General features: G+C 35.2%; 2 protein-coding genes across 6 annotated transcripts in view; one reads left to right on the plus strand and one right to left on the minus strand.

Annotated features, from left to right (window-relative positions):
* Positions 1–12683, plus strand: part of LOC129236925 (cation-independent mannose-6-phosphate receptor) — a 190083-nt gene that overhangs the window by 42622 nt on the left and 134778 nt on the right. The gene's annotated exons all lie outside the window — the stretch shown is intronic.
* Positions 719–5486, minus strand: LOC129235863 (protein toll-like). Of its 5 annotated transcripts, XM_054869920.1 has the most exons (4): positions 5369–5486; positions 2559–2620; positions 1703–2482; positions 719–1617 (listed from the first exon to the last, which is right to left on the minus strand). In XM_054869920.1, exons 3-4 carry the CDS (start codon positions 2215–2217, stop codon positions 777–779), a joined length of 1356 nt encoding a protein of 451 aa, XP_054725895.1. In that variant the 5' UTR covers positions 2218–2482; positions 2559–2620; positions 5369–5486; the 3' UTR covers positions 719–776. The 5 variants fall into 5 exon arrangements, with proteins under 5 accessions (XP_054725895.1, XP_054725892.1, XP_054725896.1 ...); XM_054869917.1 differs by having other exon boundaries at positions 1703–2620; XM_054869921.1 differs by lacking the exon at positions 5369–5486 and having other exon boundaries at positions 1703–1985; positions 2408–2699.

Genomic DNA, 12683 nt, shown 5'->3' on the forward strand with positions numbered 1-12683 from the left:
TAATATCTATTATGAATGAAAAATAATGAAATTTGTAAAGAGAAGAACAAGAAATCCTGGACGTAACGCTAGTTTTCACTAAAGCATTAGAAATGACGTTAATTGTTCTAACAGTTTGGGAAATTAAGAGTTTTTTAAATAAATAATTATTATTTAGTATCATCTCTTACTGACGAAACTAGCCAATAAACAAATCAGCTGCTCACTAAAAAGCATAACAACCGTCTGTCACGCTACAATTTCATTCAGAATTAACACCGCCGGTAATTCCGATTAACGCCGACGCCTATCTAGGCTATTATTTTCGTTTCATCCGCTGGAAAAAAAACTTTTGAAATATCAAATTTTTGATTGTAAAAATAACTTACTTAATTTTTTTTCTTCTCTTTTTTATATACTAAATTTATGCTTTGCGCCTGATCATCAATTGTGAAATAGCTGATTATTATTTTGCCAACTACCGATCAAATTGTCAAGCTTGCTACCGGGGCTCTTCATTATTTGGCGCTTAGGCGTTTCCGTTAGATTTAAAAAACAAAATATCCGTGAAACTTCCAGGTAACGAAGCCACGAGCTGGGTGTGAAAACCACTATATTTTATTACAATAGATAACAAAAACCGTATAAATCAGAGTTCCAAAATCCAAAAAAATTCAACACATTCCGAGAAATTGTCATTAAAATTTTCAACTTCTTATTCAAAATCTTCAGAAAAATTCTGGGAGTGCAACTCATTCAGTTCCAGATGAGATACTTGTCATGTCCTTTTATCTCATTTATCTTTCACCTATATGTCTGAGGCGAGGGGGTCGTTCTAAACGAGGCATAAGAGGCTCTTCTGCCACTATTATAGGGTCGTCTCTAGATCTCCTTAGATGTTCACAGAAACATATAAAAGACATATAGAGTTCGTTCAAAAGACTTAAAACGCTGAAAGGTATTACGTATTTCTTTTCGCCCTGACGATATTGGTCCTCCACTGGGCAACCTAGCTCCTCATATCTGAGGTCGATTACTTTTTTCCCTCTTAGTAGTGGCGTGCCTGAACATATTAATTTATTCGCAGATATTATTAAATTCTTTCGCAGTTCATATTTTACTTCGCCTAATACAAATTTTAAAAAGGGTTCTAGCACGCAATTGCAGGTAAGTGGATTGTCGTCGAGATGAATACGAAGTGGAGGTGAGTGGCTGAGGAAGTACCCCATATCGTCGATGCCATCAAAATCAATTTCCGCTATGAGATTATGTGTGAGGTTGACTTCAGCCAAACTTTTACTTATGAAAAAAAGGAATATGTTACTAACATTCAACGCACGAATGTTGTTATAGCTGAGATCGAGTTTTTTCATTTCGATCAGTTTTGTCTTCCAGTCTCTGTGTAGGTACTTGATCGAATTATTGCGCAGGTTAAGTTCTTCAATTTTATGTAGGAACTGGAATGGCGAGGTCATGTTATCAATGGTGCCATTGGCGTCAGCGAGATCGATTTGGTTATTTTCTAAACTGAGAAATTTCAAGTTGGCTGTGTCACGAAAGGCGTTGAAGTTGATGTTAACCAAGTTATTGTTGTCCAGATGCAGATGCTCGAGACTGGCTAATGGGCTGAATAGCTCACTGTCAAAAGTAAAAAAAAAAATGAATTAATTCACATTCTAGATTTATTGAAGTTGGTGTCAGTTGTATGTTAGCAAAGACCTACCTTGTTATTTCGACGAGTTGATTGTGTGATAATTTCAGCACGCGCAGATTTTTTGTGCTGTGGAAGAGTGTGTCCGGTAGTGATTGCAAACGATTGTTTGACAGGTCAAGAGTGAGGAGCTCCTGTTGATCGTTGAGCAAGTTTTTCGGGAATGTTGTCAGCAGATTCTTGTTCATGTTAAGGCTAGTAATTTTAGTTGAGTTGATAAACAGATCCATGGGCAGGGTTTCCAAACCGCAGCTGATGTGCAATTCTTCCAAATTTGGCAAATTCGCGAATAATCCTGTTGACAGATTTGTTTGTGGCGTTTTATCTTTGTTCATCGGCTTCAATGATGCACAGTCGATTCTAAAACATGTCGCAACCGGCGCAGATTCACAGAAGTAGTTGGTGTAGAATACGTTCACCATGTGGGTGGTGTCGCATAAGGACAAAGATACTATGAAAATATATAACATCATCGGTGCTTTAAAAGACACCAGCCGTTTTAAAGAATGCATGCTTCTTAAACGCATCCGTAGTTTGGCGACTTTTAGAAATTCAGCAAAATCGTTGTGCTGTGCTATCACTGAAGGAAATTTTAAACTGGCTAACCACTCTTTTGTATGTGCTATTTATAGGAATTAGTTGTTATGTTCAAACCTCTCCACTTGTGAAAACCCTGCCGCAGATATTTTTGCTGCGATCGCCATTCACTTTGCTTACCTGATTTTCTAGCAAATTTTCTCAAATGCTTCACCTTGATCTTCTAGCAGCAATGGTGGTGGAAGTGAACAGGCTCTTAAATATTGCAAAATGTTTTGTTTTTAATACACAGAAATTCTGCTTTGTTGTAGCCCGTAGGACACGAGTTTACTTATAGTTTTTCTCCATTATTTCATTTAGTATTTTTTTTCATAGGAATTCTTCAGGTTACAACTTTAAGGAATTATGCATTTTGTTATTTTTGAAGCGATTTGTTTTAAAGATCTATTTTATGTTTGAACGGTATGTACATATTATTTTAGTTTGGCCTCCAAAACAAAAACAAAAAATGTTTGAGCATCAGCTTTAAAATAGCTTAATTTTCCTCTTTTAAGTAAAAAGGGAGCGTAATTTAAAAAAAAAATTATAATTTTTAAACCTAAAAACGAGGTAGGAAATAAAATTTATTTGTTGTTTTTTTCTTTAAAACACATAAAAGCAGATTTCCGAAACTCATAAGTAAATTGAAATCGATTAAAAATTAACTGATTAATGCTAAATTGAATGATAATATGTTGTTGTTGTTGTATCAGTATAAACATTCTCCATAAATATACCGGAAATGCTGCTGAAGTGACAGTCCTTGACCGAATATTATATAATCCGGGTCGTTCCGGTTACGAAGAACCGACCGTCGTGGAGCTGGCTTGTTCGTGTCTCAAACAGTGCTGCTATATTGTGAAGCTGCTGTACGATATAAAAGTTTTGTAACTTTTATTAGAGCTCGAGCTGCTCGGGCATTGAGAAGTGCAAGTAACTCGATACCCCTTTGAAACTCGTTTATTGCTCAGCTTAAGGTGCATTCATTACAAGTGATGGCACTACACCAACAACAATATTTTGTACGTTTTATTGTCAACTAAAAATATTGGCAAAGTACAAAAGAAAGAATGAATTTGCCTTGTTTTATGCTGGACTGACAGCCACATGGACACGGCGAAAGAAAAAAAAAAACAAATCAGCTGATTTACCGATATGACCTTTAAGGGGTTACATGGGTTTCGTCGGGTAAAAAAGGCCTATTTTCAATATTTTTTTTTTCTATGTAAAAAATTATTTATTTAATTCAAACTTTTTTCTGTCTTATAGATACATATTTAAAGAATAATTTCTGGAATTAAAGAAAAAAAGTTAAAACTCCTCCATTGTGCCCACATTTCCGGTGATCTCTCGAAAAAGGTGCGTCCGCGTTGTCAGCATAACCCCTGACAGGATCATCAAAAATGAAAAAACAAAAATAAGTGTTTTAGTTAAGACAATAAACTCGTGCTTGAACGAAGGAAAGAAAAAAAGTAAAAATTGTAATTTGGCAGACATTTTTCCAAAAAAATGAAAATTTCGGTCAAGTTTGCTTGACATTTTGTTTTTTTTTTAATAGTTGTAATTGAAAAAAAAATCCTTCGTTCAAGCACGAGTAAATTGTATCTCGAACACCTGTGTAAAATTTCATCAAGACCGGTTAAGTAATATAGTTTTCGAGAACATTTGACAACCGACTTTGAAAACACGGTTCCGAGAAAAACGCGTTTAAAGTTTTGGGTAACAACAAAAGTGGCTTGGAGCGCACACCTTCCAAAGCCTGTATCTCCGAAACTATAATTCGGATCGACTTGAAAATTTAGGATAATATTCTTGAGAAGTTGTAGAAATTAATAAGCCAAAAAAAAAAACAACATCGATTTTTTGAATCCACGAAACTCTTAATAGATTCGCCTTGGCTCAGTTGCTCAATGCTTGTTTGGAAACAGCTAAACAAGAATTGTCAATTTTAATTTGTTAGCATTCGCCAGTTTCCCAATGACGTTAGCGCTGTTAATAAATAATTTGTAAAACTAAAAAAAAGTGCCTTCAAAAAAGTCTAAATAATCAAAAGTATTTGTTCGAATTACTCGAAAAAGCTCAATTTAATCTAGCTCACGCTCGAAAATTTTCGAGCAATGATCATAGAACAGGTGTGCAGGTACTCGTTCTTAATTTGCTCGGGTTGTTACGGGAAAACTTGCGAATAAAATCGCTGTAAATGTGCTGTAATATCTATTAAATGTTGAAAATGGAATTAATTTTATTTTATATCGAACTTAAGCTAGTCTTTAATTTTAACCATTTATTTAAAGTGTTAAATAAAATAAGAAAAAAAGATTATAAGAAAAAAATATTATAAGAAAAAAAATTATAAGAAAAAAATATTATAAAAAAAAAAAATAAAAGAAAATATTATGAAAAAAATATTATTAAACAAAATGATAAAAAGAATATAATAAAAAAGATATTATTAAAAAAATGATAAAAAAGATATTTTAAAAAAATAATTTCATTTGCTATCAATTGGAGAAATCCTTTTGAGGGTAATTGGAGAATTACTATTTTTTCAATTTGATATCTAAGAAAATCTCCATGTAGAAAAATGGCTTTTAATTTGACAAACGGCTAATACCGTTAATGAGAAGCTATTGAGAATTACTGTAGGAGATTTCAGAATAGCATTTTATATCAAATGCTGATCTCAAACAAAGTGTTTTTGTTACTTATTATTTTGTTTATTTCTGTGGGTACGTTGGGAAAGCTAAGCAATCGGGTCGACGAAAGGCCATTTCGACTATGAAGATGTATAAATACAAAATTAATCACTCTGTCGGAAGATTTATAATTTTTGCAAATGGTCAAATAATCCGTCAAATTCCTTCACTCAAAATAGTTTTTTTTATTTAGTAAAAAAGTTATTCGATAACAAAATTGGGTGATTAATTTTGCGCCACCTTGCACCACGTGCTTTGCGTAAAAAAACGACCCAAATATTCTTCATAAAGGGTCTCCTTTTTTAATATAACAACACATAATTTTTTATCGCATAAATTTTTAATTCGCAAATAATCTGCAAATAAAACAAAAATATCACACATTTCACTCTTTCAAATAAAATACCACAATTTAGCAATTTTAAAGCTGATTTTCAAAAGAATTCTTTTTGTTTTAAAGATAAAACTCCTATCTTTGAAACACGCAACAAATTTGAAAATCGTTCGAAAAGTAACAAAACTATAACTTCTTAATGTTGTAACTTGAAGAATTCCAATGAAAAATATACTAAACAAAGTACGAGTAATGGAGCAAAACTAAATGTATACTCGCGCTCTATGGATTACAATAAAACAAAATTTCTATATGTGAACTCTTGCATATCTCTTTTTTGTAATTACTATTTAACGACTTCGAATATTTAGGACTGCATAATCGTTCATATGTTTGCTTGCTTATCAGTGCGAAAGTGTAGCTTTTTAACGATTAAACTAAATAATTAAGGCCATATTCACCCCAACAATTCTACAGTTGTGCTGTCTTCTTCAAGTAGTAATGACTCAAAGCAAAACTGCAGTGCAAATTATGTTTTTTTTCTGCGACTATGTAAATATTTTTTCAGTTAAATTATGGAATCGATCTTCCGCATACCACCACAGCAATAGAAAAGAAAAAAAATGCATAAAAATTTGTTATCAAAACCTGTGGTTTGTTCGTCAAATGTTCGGAAAGAAAATGATTTTCATTTATGAGACTCATTTCTGGTTAAATGGATTAGTAAATGGGTAAAATTACCGGATTTGGAGCGACGAAAATCTACGGAAAATCAGGCGGCTACACATTTCGAAAATGTTATTGTTTGGTGTGGATTTTGGTTCGATGGTGTCATCATTTCTTCAAAAATGCGCAAGCAGCTGCGCTCATTAACAATTTATGTCACTCAAAAGCATTCCACTAGTACGCGGCACCTACAACGGTGCAGCGGAGACCATTTGCCTCAAATTGCATTTGTATCACCTTGATCAAAAAGCTCCTTGAATATATTCAGGAATTCAAAAAACAAGTTTATTACTCAAAAGTGACATTATTGCCTTACGTCAGCGTTGAATTCAGCTCTCGAAACATTTCTGGAACTTTATTTTCGGTGTAACCATCAGAGTCGTATTCGATTTTTTCATCAGTTCCTTTAGGCTGTGAAAACGGCTTCTCCATAGTAGTTTTTGACTCGATCAAATAGAAAAAAATCACAAGGAGCCGTATCATGGTATCAAGGAGCCGCTAGATGGTATTCTCCACTCAGTCGTCTAATATCTGGATTGAGTGTCATACTCACAAACCTACGTTTCGTCTCCAGTAATAATGCGTTTGTTGAATGTTGGGTCTGATGCAGCCTTCGAGATCATGTCTTTGGCGATATTAACGGGCTTTCTGTTTTCTATGAAATTGAGGTCCCACTTTGCAGCAATACGGCACAAAGCCAAATCTATAACTGCAATGTCGTGAACGGATCCATAAGTAATGCTCAAGTGCTCTGCCAGCTCTTTGATGGCTAATTTGCGGTTATTGATCAACTTTTCTTGCACTTTATTGATGTTTTCGTCATCCTCGATGGGCTCACGATCTCTTCTGAAGCGATCTAGCCACTTGTGAACGGCTGTGTTCTTTAGAGTATCATTACCGAAAAAGTTTCCCAAGATTTCTAAAGTTTTCGCACCATTGAATGTATTTTTAACTCAAAATGTAATATAAGATTTTCTCAAGTCAGTGTAACATTTACAAATATCAAGCAATGGCGATAACATTTAGGTAGGAATGTTAATCGCAGTTGTGGCAACCTAATAAAAAACAAACAGAACTCAAACGAGTCTACTTAGAACGTCACCTGGCAGTTGTACCCGGAACTTTTTGATCAAGGTGGTATGCCCCATACATACTGCCAGCAAACGTCTTTAAAAAATGGAAAGGTGGAATCATGATTGAACTATTTTCTTATTTTTAATTTCAAAGCTCAATCGATTTTAGAGCTGTTCGATTTTCAAAAATAAAATAAGGTGTGTAATTCAAAGCTTGACCAGAGGTTTTATTTTTAGAAATTAGAACTCGACCGCTATACAGGGTAATTTGAAATTTAGTGAAATGAAAAACCGACACTCTGGGAGATTTATTTTCACTCCGTAACGGTTGCACAGATTAAGATGAAATTTAGCTCACGGATCGCTTATAACACGGACTAACATTTGGAATATATTTTAGGCTTTAAAAGGGGCTCAATTAAAATTAGAAATTGTGATTTATAGTTAGCAGCAGATCTTTAATATGAAAGTTTATAATTAAATTTAAATCTTACATATCAAGTACCAGTACGGGAACGTGAGGCAGGCCGTGAGTAGAGTTTGCTGTATCTTCAGAAAAGTCAAAAATTGACAAAATATTGGATGAGCATAGAGCAGAAGCGATTAGTTACACAACGCGGAACGTAACGACATTTCTACTTCTAATTAATCTCTTTGATTTACCAATAGTTAATATTTTGTGAGTTATTTATTTACAATACTTCGTTGAACGAGGAACTCATTCTTAGGCAAATCAAATGCAGAAAGTGGCGATGGATAGGTCAAACATTGAGAAAACCACCAGAAGCATCACGAGAATGGCTCTGGACTGGAACCCGCAAGGGAGCAGAGATGGCGGTCGACCAAAAACATTTGGAGAAGGTCGATGCTGCGCGAACTAGCAGATGCTGACATCTCATAGGACGGTGCAAAAACAACAGCACAGAACCGTGTACGATGGAAGAGTCTTGTCGAGGACCTATGCTCCCGAGAGGAGTGATCAAGGAAAAAAAAAATTATTGCGTTGTCTAACTATTACTTTTACCATATTTTGGAAGGTTTATTATCTGAAGAAGCCTTAGAAATTCACACAAAAACTTTAGAAAATTACTCATACTTGAAAAACTGGAAGAGTACACACAGAAAGAACTTAAAACAAGGAAACAAATGATCAAGGGTTCCGATTTAAGTACTAAGCAATACATTCTTGAAAATTAAGAAATAGATAAAAGCATGGAACTCCTTGCATCAATTATAGGTTCCTCCTCTGAGAATTTAAGTTCAGAAACTGATACAGAATACACAATGAATATATCAGGTCAGTCCATAAGTTCGTGCGTTTTTTAAAGGTGGTTTTCAAATTAATAAAAAAGATGTTTAAATTATTTATTAATCAATAATATATTTTCCTTCATTATTGACGATGTCTTCCCAACGTTTAGGCAAATTTTTAATTCCCTGCTCAAAAAATTTTTTGTTCTTGGAGCCAAAATACGCTTCGATATCCCTTTTTATAGCTTCTTTTGAGGAGTAGTTCTTGTTACTCATATGGGATTGAAGTCCACGGAAAAGGTTATAATCACAAGGAGCAATATCCGGAGAGTATGATGGATGCGGCATTAGCTCCCATCCGAGCTCGTTCAGCTTGCCTAATGCTTGCCTTGCGGTATGAGGTCTTGCGTTGACGTGGTGAAACAAAACTTTGCGTGTATTCACTAAAGACGTCCGATTTTTATTAAGTGCCTCATTCAGGTTTAATAGCTGATGGGAATAATAATCAGCAGTTATGTTGTTGTTGTTGTTGTTGTAACGGCATAAACCTTCCCCATACTTATATTACATACGGGGAATGCTGCTGGAGTGACAGTCCTTGGCCTGATATAAATCCGGGTCGTTTCGGTAACGTAGAACCGACTGTCGTGGAAACGATAATCAGCAGTTATCGTCTGGTTTGGTTGCAGAAGTTCATAATAAACAATACCGGCCATATCTCACCTAATAGACAGGAGAATCTTCTTGGGGAAAAGGCCATCTCTAGGGATCGGTTCTGGTGTTTCATCTTTATCTAACCATTAGCGTTTGTGAACAGGATTATTGTAAAGGACCCATTTTTCATCACCAGTAACGATACGGTTCAAAAAACTTTCATTTTCAAGCCGTTGCAGCAGCTGAGAACACACATTCATTCTCTGCTGAAGGTTGGCGACGGAAAGTCTATGCGGAACCCATTTTCCCAACTTTGAAACCTTTCCCAACTGAACCAGATGACTGTGAACTGTTCCATGCGATGAATTAAACCTCTGAGCTATCATATCGACTGTCAAATTTGGCTTAGCTTCCACGAGTTCGAGCAAGGCGTCGGAGTTAAAGATTTCAGGACGACCAGCGCGCGGGACATCCTCCATGTCGCAGTTACCACTTCGGAATTTTGAAAACCACTTTTGCGCAGTCCTTACACTCACGGTATCTCCGTGAACAGTGTTTATTTCTGCAGCAGCATTTGGATTATTACCACTTTTATAAAAAAATACAAAATATGCCTTTTATACGCGTTCGGAAATTTCATTTTATTTTTTAACAACACGTGCTTCTATCCGCGATTAAAATCACTTGTTGAATGCACAATATATCAACAAAAAAATATAAATAGTTCCGTTATATTCCGCGAATAATTTTTTGTATGCAAAAATCGTACAAAAGTGCAATTATGGGTAAAATACGCACGAACTTATGGCCTGACCTGATACATACAGCTACGGCTATCGGTACGGCGTTATGGTGCGGCCACTATAATCATTTACAGTGACGCACATATGCATGTTTGATCAGAACAGCTGATTGCTATGGTTACGGTTATGGGTCAGGTTAAGAACGCGTGCATTGTAATGTTTGACAGATTTTGCCTGTATTCATTTCGATGTATTCATACTATGAAGTCTGCCAAGGCATATCTAAAGAAGGTGCTGTGTTTAAAGTTTTTGATTGCTTGTTCTTCAACTCGCCCTTAATTTTGAAATGTCAGTAAAACGGAATGACGGAAAGTTGTTGTTGTGTTGTGAATGCGTGACAAACTAATGTTACCTATTTGTCATGCATTCCATTTTTCTATTATCTTTCGCTTGGCATTTCTTATTTTAAAAATGTAGTTGTTGCTCGAATGCTATCACACTAAATAAATTTATCTTGAAGCCTACTCTTGACGATGTATCGAGTTGTTAAAAGTACCGTTGATGTTCCCGATACGCAACAAACCAACACCAACAACCAAAGCATCACTCACAAAGCGAAGAAAAGTAAATTTTAATGAAATTGTTTTTTGTCATTTTGAGATATTTGTATTCAATATTTACAGAGTTTTTGATATTCTAATGAATGTTCATCACCAGGTTTTGATATTCTAATGAATGATCAAAACGTCAATAATATTTTTCTGAGCCAATGTTCTTAGTCTTGCCATAAATTCTGTGGCAAATTTTACAACACATACGGCGAGAACAAATTCGCAGAAAAAAGTTTCGTTATTTTTGCTTTTGTCCGTATGCATTGTCTACTTATAAATTATAGAAAAAACATATGCCCAGGGCAATAAATGTATGCACCAGACCCATGTCAAGACTAATTAGAGATGATCTCCACATGAAAAAGCCTTCCGTCGCTCAACTGGTCATCTTTTGACAACGCGTTTGATGAAAATTATACTCGACAGAGCTTCTTCGGTGGCATGCGGTGAACGGCCATGAAAATATTCTTTTCACAGATGAGAAAATGTTCACAATTGAAAAAGTTTTTATTAACCAAAACGACAAAATCTATGCTAAAACTTCTAAAGATGCAAAGAGGAGCAGCATATCGCAAAATTGGTGTCTACTTTGAAGGAAATAATCGTCCGAATGAATCGACAGTTCAAAGGCTGGTGAACAAATGTCAAGAAACTGGGTTTGTCAGGGATAGAAAAAAAAACTGGCAGTCCAGACTAAGGTTTTTTTAAAGTAAAGTCTATGTGAATAAGCCAACAACGATTCCTGAGCTGAAACACAACATTCAGATCGAGATTGCTGAACTCAATGTGAAAATGCGTGAGCGAACCCTTGAAAATTTTAATTCTCATGAGACAGCCTGTGGACGTGCTCGAGGTGGACGTTTAAATGCCATTTTTCACACATAATTGTTAAGAGCCGTATTTTGAATGAAAATAGCGCAGTATGAAAAAATCTAAATTTTTATATTATTTATTTTTAAACTACATCTACCAGGAGCTAAAGATCAGAATTATTTACATGCTAATTAAACAAAAATATACTCACTTTGGTGTTAAACAAAAAAATATTCCTGGTCTTCTGCCTGAGCTTCCATCAATATTCCCGTGCGCCGTTGCGTATTCGAGGCTTACGTTTTCGTTTTCATTTTGGCAATAGCTGAACAAATCATTATTTCAGTGGAGGATTTTCCCCAGCCGGTGGAGGATTTTGCTGATGGTCACGCGAATGTTGATGATCACGTGGCTGTTTATGGTTATGCGGATATTGATGCTCTTGGCGGTTCATTTCATTAGGTGCACTCTCATGGGATGGCAGTGAGTCACTTCCGTGTGCCACTTGAAAATCACGTGAATCAGAATCCATCGACTCTTCTGCCGTATTCTGTAGAAAATTGATACTTTTTGATTGTCCTAAATAGGCGTAAATGCAATAATAAAGCATTTAACTTACGGACGTTTTTTTATATCAGACATTAGAAACTGCAGTCGCTTGAACAGCACCATTGTCTACCAGTCGTAGCACCACTTCCAGATACATTTTGCCCATTTCGGATTTCTTTAGCAAAACGCTCCCAAAAGTTTCCCCATCGCTTTACAGCAAGATTTTCTACATACATCAAAAATAATCAAGCAGTGACAATGACACAATAACATTGTACTCCCTTATTATTTTCCTTCAAGGCCTAAATTACTCGTAATTTTTTACTACTGGCGTTTTTGAAATTTGTATCTATTTTCTCATAAAAACACAGATAATTTTTTACTAAGTCAATTCATTTCTCATCGTTCATTTCTCACATTCAAATCTTTATTGCAAATATCAAAACAAATGTCCAGTATTTTACAGCTGCTTATGGATATGGGGAAAAACCAAAATTCAATAGATACATACGGCTAGGGTCATGGCTACGACGCTATAGTGCGGTACCTAGAAACGTTTACGGTGACGCCCATATGTCTAAACTGGCTTAATGGTTTAAAACAGGTTGCCCGCCTAAATGCGTTGTATTTGATCTGTTTTGACACCACCGAAAGATGTACAAAAGAAAAAGAAAAAAGTAGGTACAAAATCGTTTTTTTACCATAATCGCTTTTACAGGGCAATCAACCTTGAGATTGCTGAGTGTGAAGAAAATGTACAATTACAATTTTCGACATTTCGGCAACAGATATTAGATCTGTTCATGAAGCAAATAGTTTGTGACAATTATCAAACAAATAATAATAATAAAACAATAATTAACAAATTATCACGTTTTGGTTTTCATATACGCAACAAACCTGCAAAGTACGGAAAAGTGAGAGAGCAAAATGAAATTTCATTTTGAGGTCAAGGTGCAAGTTTTGCAAG

Source organism: Anastrepha obliqua, chromosome 1 (genome assembly GCF_027943255.1).
Source record: "Anastrepha obliqua isolate idAnaObli1 chromosome 1, idAnaObli1_1.0, whole genome shotgun sequence".
Taxonomy (NCBI): Eukaryota; Metazoa; Arthropoda; class Insecta; order Diptera; family Tephritidae; genus Anastrepha; species Anastrepha obliqua.